The sequence below is a fragment of the Botryllus schlosseri genome, chromosome 15 (assembly GCF_051294905.1).
Source record: "Botryllus schlosseri isolate E-star chromosome 15, Bs_hap1, whole genome shotgun sequence".
NCBI classification, from domain to species: domain Eukaryota; kingdom Metazoa; phylum Chordata; class Ascidiacea; order Stolidobranchia; family Styelidae; genus Botryllus; species Botryllus schlosseri.
This window is the reverse complement of record NC_137250.1, coordinates 14,579,097-14,587,764: the sequence shown is the minus strand read 5'-3', so window position 1 is coordinate 14,587,764 and position 8,668 is coordinate 14,579,097. Positions and strand designations below refer to the sequence as shown.

Here is an 8,668-nt window from a genome sequence, read left to right as displayed (position 1 = left end):
ACAGCAAGTAACAACTGCATGCCGCCGTTTGTTCGATGAATGCGTATTGCGTATAGAGCGACAACTATCACTATCGAGTTCTCATGTTTTCGTGAAGAAACGAAAAACCGCAGTCATGCGAAGTGAGGTCAATGAACGGGGTTATTCGTGGATCATGCAGACTCACACAAATTCTCTCACGATCGCCATTCGAAGCCCTTAATTTGCAACCAAACGGGATTGTCGAAATCTCTTTCGCGTGCTGAATCCGTTATTATTAGAATTTGGCTTGACGATGCGATTTATCCAGATCGGAAGGACTTAACGGAATGCGACTATTTAGCTGTTTAGAAATAGCAACTATTTTTAAACTGTGGAAATGATTCATTGTTGAAATCAGGAACATTAGAACCCAGTTAATTCATCATACACAGGACAGAAACAACACTTCGTCAGCACCCCTCCCCCTCTCCAAAAAAGCGTTGGTCTTGCGCCTTCTATTTCATAATATTTTGTGATCTACTTACTTACTTTTCGCTATTTTCAGTTTGACAAGTAGAAGTAGTTTAATCCTCCAATAACAAAGATAGACTAAGGCAGTGGTTCTCAACCTGGGGTCCGCGAAACCTCTAAATTTGCAGAACGGTTGATAACTTAATTTGTACTTTTTTGAACAAGAGAAATCATGAGGCAGTTCGCTTCATAACTCACATAAACAGAACGGCAGTATGAGATGATATATTCTAATGTGCAAACTCCTTCTAATTGCCAAATTGCCACTAGCCTACTAATACAGACATATTGCTGTTAGGGACGTTTTGTTGGGGTTTTGGAAAATAGCTTTGTTGCTGCTTATCCCTATCCTACAGATGATATTTGCACTGGACAGAATACCGTTGCCCAATAATAGACCTAAATTTAAACTAATACTTTGGGGGTCTGCGGGGGTCCATCACGGTCACAACGGGGTCCGCGAAGACAAAATGGTTGAGAACCACTGACCTTAGGAATTTCGGGGCTGTTTTCACGGAGTACCAACATTAGATGTTCATAAAAGTCTTGTAATGCCCAGAATTTTCGTTGCGCCTCGCACATAGTAGATATGGAGTGACAAATATGTTTTAACGAAAGTATCGCTGAAGTATCGCGGATTGCGTGGTTCCGTTCACACCGAATTGTCGCCTATATCAAATATTTCATCGCAGTAAGTATGCCCCATCTTAACGATTGGAACTACCGTTTCGCAATTAAGCAATTAACTATACCCAGAGGCGGTCAAAGTAGTCAAGAAAGCTACTCAAGTAGAAGTAGAAGTAGAGACGAAAAAATCTACTCAAGTACGAGTAGAAGTATTTCTTCCATAAGCAACCTAAAACTACTTGAAATAGAATTGACTGACTTTAAATCTACTCAAGTAAGTAAGTAGTTGTGAAAACGATCGTAATTCGTTTGCATGGACTGTCAAAAGCTGCAAACGGCGCTATGCCGAAGGTGTAGAGATTGCTTGATTCATATTGATGCATCACAGGAGGTGTCTATTTTTGACAGAATAAGCAGACGTCCACATCATGGGACGTAAATGGTAGTATTGATTTGGAAATGCGATACTAGTCATTTGTTTACTCGAACACACGGTTTTAGAGAATATCATGACATGGCACCCTCCTCCATATTATAAGGCCCCTAGTTCAGTCGAAGAGCAATACGGAGAAGTTGTGTCGGATACGGCTTTAGAACTTTGCGCGATTAGTAAACGTTAATTAAAAATATGTCAGATCGTAACAATGCCCTATAGTGTACAGCTTTATTTTCGGAAAATATAAGGCATTACTGCAATTGCCTCATACTTCAACATGTATGTTCTCGAAGCAAAAGAACTAAAACTAACTCAACGTAAAATACTCGTATTTGAAAGAAAAATACAAATACTACTTTTAAAAGGCGGAAAAGATATTTCATGTCTTTTGTCCAGAAATTTTAAACGGTGATCTGCTAAAACAGGTCGAACGTAAAAAAATCAAAGACTACTATTTCAAATTAGGACACGCCATGGGCTGCTAGGTATATTAGGCAATTGCTTTATTGCGAAACGATAGTTTCAAGCGTTATGGGGGCCGGGGGGGCATACTTGCTGTGATGAAATATTTCATATAGGCGACAATGCGGTGAGAACGGAACCAGGCAACCCGTTATCCAAATTACATTCAGCAATACTCTCGTTAAAACATATTTGTTACTCCATATCTACTGTGCGCGAAGCGCAACGGAAATTCTGGGCTTTACTCAACTTTTATGAAAATTGAATGTTGATACTACCTGAAAACAGACCCGAAATTCCCTAGGCTATCTTTCTTGTTAGGGGATTAAACTACTTCTACTTGACAAACTGAAAATAACGAAAAGTAAGTAAGTAGTTCACAAAATGTTACGAAGTCTAAGTAGAAGTAGCGAAAAAAAGATCTTCTTGAGTAAGAACCAGAAGTAGAGGAAAACTACTCGAGTACTTCGAAAAAGCAGTAATTCGTGACTGACCACCTCTGCCTATACCTAGCAGCTCATGACGTGTCCTAATCTGGAAAAGTGGACACAGACTTTCTTAACGTTAGACCAGTTTTAGCACACCACCGTTGCAACTTTCTGGACAAAAGATATGAAATATATTTCGGCTTTTTAGAAGTAGTATTAGTCTTTTTCTTTCAATTACGAGTATTATACGTTGAGTTATAATTATAGTTTCATATCTTTTGTCTGGAGAACATACACGTCGAAGTATAAAAGCAAGTGTAGTAATGCCTCATATTTTCCGAAAATAAAGCTATCCACTATATGGCATTTTTACGATGTGGCATAATTTTAATTAACGTATGCTAATCGCGCAAAGTGTTAAAGTCGTATCCGACACAACTTCTCCGTATTACTCTTCGACTGAACTAGGGACCTTATATTCTGGGGGAGGGCGCCATGCCATGATATTTTCTAAAACGGGGTGTTCGAGTAAACAAAGGGTTAGTATCGCATTTCCATATCAATACTATCATTTACATTCTATGATGTGGACGAATGCTTATTCTGTCAAAAATTGACACCTTCTGTGATGCATCAATATGAATCAAGCTCTCTTCACCTTCCTATAGCCCCATTTGCAGTTTTTGGCGGTCTATGCGAATGAATTGCGATCGTTTTCACAACTACTTACTTACTTGAGTAGATTTGAAGTCGGTCAATTCTACTTTTACTTCAAATAGTTCTAGGTTGTTTACGAAAGAAGTACATCTACTCGTACTTGAGTAGATTTTTTCGTCGCTGCTTCTACTTAAGTAGCTTTCTTGACTGCTTTGACCTCCTCTGGTAGTATCCCATTCACCAAATAATTGTTTAAAGCCGGCCCAGAACGGTTATATTATTCTCCGCCATGTAGTGGAACTAGAACCCCAATCACACAGTGGATGCGAGGATTAGACCATTGGCTTTCGCGTCACGAGTGGAACAGAGGGCGGCCATAATGTACACAAGAGTTATACGATCTACCAGGGACGTAACTACCGCAACCTGATCCCCCAATGCTGTATTAGCTGTATTCGAATTTTCATAGTCGTCCCTAGCAATCGCCTGACGAGTAGCCCCATTTTACTTTAAGAAAACGCTTAGCCTACTTGATTACTATTAGGGTTGCTAGCATCCCGGTTGGATTTTGCGATATAACGATAATGGAGGCGCGAAAAATTTTCAATATCACCATATTTAAAAATTACCCTTGCTTGGAGTCTGGAGTTTATGATTGAGGGTGTAGACCAATTCTTCTGCTCTCAGCAACGATTTCGTTAGTCAACTCACACCAAAAAGTATACTCATACTCAAATGCGTTCGGATCAATCACTCAAACCACGACTATCGAAGGTATGTGGTCTATTTCGCCGCCTTAGCTACATTCTGCCAGTCAGCGTGCTGTTGATACTCTTCAACTCTCTATTCCTATCAAAGTTACAATACGGAATTCTTTGTTGGGGTGCTGCCTGCAAGAATACAATTGACCCACTGCAAAAACTTCAACATCGGATCATCCGTATCATTGCCAAAGCCCCACGGGGGCCTGGATGTGCAACTGATAAATCGCTTCTCAAAAGATTTGGTGTTCTAAACTTAGAAGATATGAGGAAGCTAGAAATTGCCAAGTTTATGTATCAGTTCCATTGCGGTCAATGTCCCTCAAATTTCAAGGACTACTTCACCTCGGAGACAAAAGCGCACAAGTACAGCACACGCGCGTCAACGAAGAACAACTACCATATGATCAGGACTGAATACAAGAAAACGCATTGCTCTATCAAGTATGCCGGACCCCAATTGTGGAACAGCATCTCGCCGGCTATCCGACAGTCGTCGAGCATGTCCGCATTCAAGTCGAAATACAAGCAATTTCTTCTAAATCAATACTAGCCAGTCTTCAGGATTACCGGACCACGACCTAACATCGACCTCGCCCTCCGCCACATGCCACCCCATTTTGTCGCTTGCGTCTTATATTCTCTGCATTACTTTTCATTCAGTGTGCATGCCTCTTATTTACTTCGCCTAGGCTAAGGTAGGAGTCTGATCTTAATGGCTAATCCAAGTTGTTTCGACACCTTCCTATCTTTTCATTGTATCGCAGTCTTGTGATGTTTTGAAACGATGAAAATAATAATAAACCTGATTGATTGATTGATTGATTGATCGGCATTCAAATTTAGGTGAGCTCAATACCAGACATAAGTTCAGGTGGTGTTAAAACACATTTTCCAACGGGATCTGACTATCAAACAATGGATTATTTAATGCATGCAACAGGCTTATCAGCAACTTTATTGATGAGTTCAAACGCCGTATTGACGGAATGAATACTAATTTGCCCATGATGAAAATGTCAATGCCAAGTTGGACAATAAATTGATTTGTGTAATTTTTTTTTTTAGTGCTGCTATTCGTTGGTACATGCTTTCATGCTTTCTAATTTTTGTTATACCTAATGAGTGTATTCGCGCGGTTCCAGAAGTACTCTGAAATTTGAAATGCGGCTCCGACGCCAAAATAGGTTGGGAACCACTGCTTCAGATCTTAGGTGACAAGGACGGCTTTTGACCGTCATGACCATTGCGACTAGGACAAATTCAGGATCACTAGTTGCATCTTCTTCGCAGTTCCAGTGCACCATTAAACTATTTCATGCAAACTTCAATAGCTCATAGCGTTTTGACAAGCGGTCGATTGGAGCCTCACTCACACGCCTGATTGCACAACTTGATAAATAGCAGTGGAGTTAACGTGTAGCGATTTATTTGCAAATTTGAACCACCATACATCATCATGAAAATTTTGAGCATCAAGGAAACTTTGTATTTAAATTAACGAATCGGAACCCATTGATTTAACCATTCCGGATCTCCAAAGTGCACAGGTTCTGTAAAATCAAGCAGCTATGTTACAGGAAATGCAATGGTTGGTGAGTTGTGGGTTCAGATATATTACCAAGCGCCATGACGACAGGGACGCAAAGAACAACTAACATACAAGTCAAATAAAAGTTTTTTACTAATAACACGTTATTGAAAATACATTTACTATTTTTGGATGAAGGAATCTCAACATGTGCTTCCTAATAACAGGAAACAGTTTTAGAACAAATCATTCAGACGGGCACAGGCATGTGGACACTGGACAGGAGGTTGCCAAACCCTGGTCTAAATTTGCCGAGACCAGGAGACCTATCCAAAAATACCAGCATTATCGGCAATGGAAATGACCACACCATGGGTTTGATATACATAGTTGAGGAACAACCAAGAATTATTCGTTCAGCACATCAAATATCTGAGCTGAGTGACCGGCATAGCAAACTCTCCCAGGTAGCTAACGACTTACTCCTTTCTGGGATATCTTCCTTGTGTCTTTCCATGAAATCCATTGCGTATTTCACCTGTCCCATTTTTGACCGCAGTGAGATACGCTGAATATTGTACCCAGCCCAAATTCCGCCCGCAGTAAAGAGAACAGCGTAATGCATCCCTTAAGAGAGAACATTAGATATTATTGAATAAGCTAATCAGCCTGTTGATCATTTCAGAATTAACAATATAGACCAGTGGTTCGCACTCTGGGGCTACAGACCCCTTGATTGGTGTGTGATAAGATTAAAGGTGGATTCATGAGTGCACTTGAAATTGACAGAAGTAAATACAATTATTCAATCAATTTAACTTAGATGTATGGCTTGTACAGCTTGTAGCTTAAATATGACATATTCTGCAAATATGCAGACCAAATTAGATATGTGTATAGCTGAAAAAAGAGGAAATCCGTTTCTCATGCGAATAGTTTGAAGTATATAAATTGTAAAATTATTATTTTTGAAGCGCCGAGGGCAGCTCTATTAGTTTCAAGTTATCTCTGACATAATTCTTGAAATGTGACATTTCATTGTTCAGATGACTCAACTATAAGCTCTAACATTGAATATGGATTATAAAGTTTCCTACAAGCTTCGCCGGAAATGAAAATTTAGGGGTATACAAAAGAGGTTGTAGATGGTGGATTACGTCATCAGAACTTAATATTCAACATATGTATACTTCAATCAGTATTGAGCTCCCGATTCAATTTTGGACATAGATTGGGCTAAATATATCCGCTAACAGCGCATTCAAAGCTTATCTTCTTCCGCCTCAAACAATCTACATATGGAGCAAGGACCATGACTGAGCTCCTGGTCCATGACTGTACGGCCAGCCTTCAGTAAATAGGAGGACGGCCATTCATTTTCATCACCAACTTCAGGTGCTACGACGACGGTCGACGGAGATGCGAAGGAACCGTTAGTTACCAACTAACCAAATCAAAACCACAATTTTATTTCAGTCCATGTTATCCCCAAACCCTAGTGCTGACCGCCTACACCGGAGAAGCCTCATATACCAGTTTCAAGATCCAAGTATTTGGTCTGACGTCTGACCCAGATGTATAGTTTTATGGAATAAACCCACGACATACCGATCAACGAGACTGGCAGAAGTGGTTGTTTCCGGCAATAAGCTGCACGTGACAGAAGGGTTTCTTGCACAGAATATTCAACAAATCAAGCACTTAAACCACTATAGTGACTATTCCACTACCACTATCTCTGGGCGATAAATACCAGTACATTCCTAATACATAAGTGGTTGACCACAAAACGGTACAAACCTGTGAGAAGTGGTAGCCGCATATATTTATTGCCAATGAAGACACTTGAAAATCCCATCAAGCCCAGCAAAACCGAAGGTGCATTGACAATGGGAATTGGGTGAAATGTCTTTCTCAGATCTTCATTCCTCACTAATCGGTTAGTCATGGAAGGTATACATTTCTCTATTTGATCGGCAATCGTCATGGCTACCCGACACACAATCCCTTCGCAGTCGCGAGGATATGATGCTCTACAAAAGCGAAATTACCGTAATCTGCATCTACTTGAACAAAATATACTGCAAGCCAATGTTGAGAGCGTCACGCTTCAATGGTCGTCACCTTCCGAACTGTCATCTCCTCGAAAAGGAAATGGTGCACTCGCGTACATTTTAAAAACCTTCAAAATATCACGAAACTCGGGAATGTGGAGATGGCGTTGGAATATGTTTTTGATTTTATTAACCCCTCTAGCCGACAGAAACAGTGCGTCACTAAAAACATAGTCGCAGGCTCTACAAAATAATGAGATAATAGACCACGGTGAAAAAACAGCTATTGGTCATTCCGAGTCGGGTTGTTTAGAGTAGGCTATTTCATCAATGATACCAGTATTGTTTATATATAATATATATTCAACTCCATGTATTAACTTATTCATAGGCGTATTTTTAGGGCTAAAAAAGTTAATATGGGACCGTTTTCTCGCTTTTGTGACGCAATAAAACAACCTTCAGAGTGCCTCATTGTTTGATGCACGTTGCGTACAGCGTAGGCCAAGGAATGTAGGCGTAGGCTACTCATTCCATCCATATGCTATGCATTGCAGAATTAATAGCCTGCAGGCTGTAGGAAGGCCTGGTTAATTTCTATGATGTGCGCGAGTGACGGTTTTAAACTGATTACTTTCAAGGACACTGGTCTTAGGAGACCTAATGATTTTGGCGTTTTGATTCGTAGTACATCGTCGCAGGTGCTAGGTTAGTTGTGGCAGTCGTAGTGCAGGCAGTGCATTTGTTCTCATTGCAAAACGCACACGGTGCAATATGTGCAGATAAAACTCAGGTGGTATACACTGTGCGATATTAAAACAGTCAGTAGCTGAATTGACTGACTTTCCTTCGAAAATATGGTCGGCCATGTCGAATAATTGCTACAATTATTTTGGATTAGGCTATAGTTACAAAATGAAAATGTTAGCGAAGCAAAGTTACATGACTTGAAAATATTTGTGGGTTGGTGACAGGTTTGCACATGAGACATCTTAATCCAGATGACCGACCAGGCTACCACTCCAAGATTCTTCTCATAGCATGAACTCCATATGTGTTATGTATTATATATTAGGCTTACCATACGTCCTCTTTTAAGAGGATTTGTCCTCTTTTTTGACTTTTTTGAAAGTGTCCTCGGAGGACGCCCTTTTGTCCTCTTTTTTGAGATTTTGTCCTCTTTTTTGAAAATTTAGGTCAGATTTAGAGGAAATTGCGAG

At 40.1% G+C, this 8,668-nt stretch overlaps 1 protein-coding gene across 1 annotated transcript; it reads right to left on the bottom strand.

Annotated features, from left to right (window-relative positions):
* Positions 1-5,275: 5,275 nt before the first annotated feature.
* LOC145457772 (uncharacterized) lies at positions 5,276-7,507 on the bottom strand. The gene is made up of 3 exons (XM_080336052.1): positions 7,195-7,507; positions 5,878-6,021; positions 5,276-5,416 (listed from the first exon to the last, which is right to left on the bottom strand). Exons 1-3 carry the CDS (start codon positions 7,379-7,381, stop codon positions 5,361-5,363), a joined length of 387 nt encoding a protein of 128 aa, XP_080192178.1. The 5' UTR covers positions 7,382-7,507; the 3' UTR covers positions 5,276-5,360.
* Positions 7,508-8,668: the final 1,161 nt, after the last annotated feature.

What these genes read in the sequence shown, in the direction of transcription:
- LOC145457772 (XM_080336052.1), bottom strand. Translation starts at nt 7,381, where the DNA reads ATGACGATTGCCGATCAAATAGAGAAATGTATACCTTCCATGACTAAC. An exon ending in GCGGCTACCACTTCTCACAG is followed by an intron (nt 6,022 to 7,194) that starts GTTTGTACCGTT and finishes TTCTCTCTTAAG; the next exon opens with GGATGCATTACGCTGTTCTC. An exon ending in GGAAGATATCCCAGAAAGGA is followed by an intron (nt 5,417 to 5,877) that starts GTAAGTCGTTAG and finishes TTGATTTTACAG; the next exon opens with AACCTGTGCACTTTGGAGAT.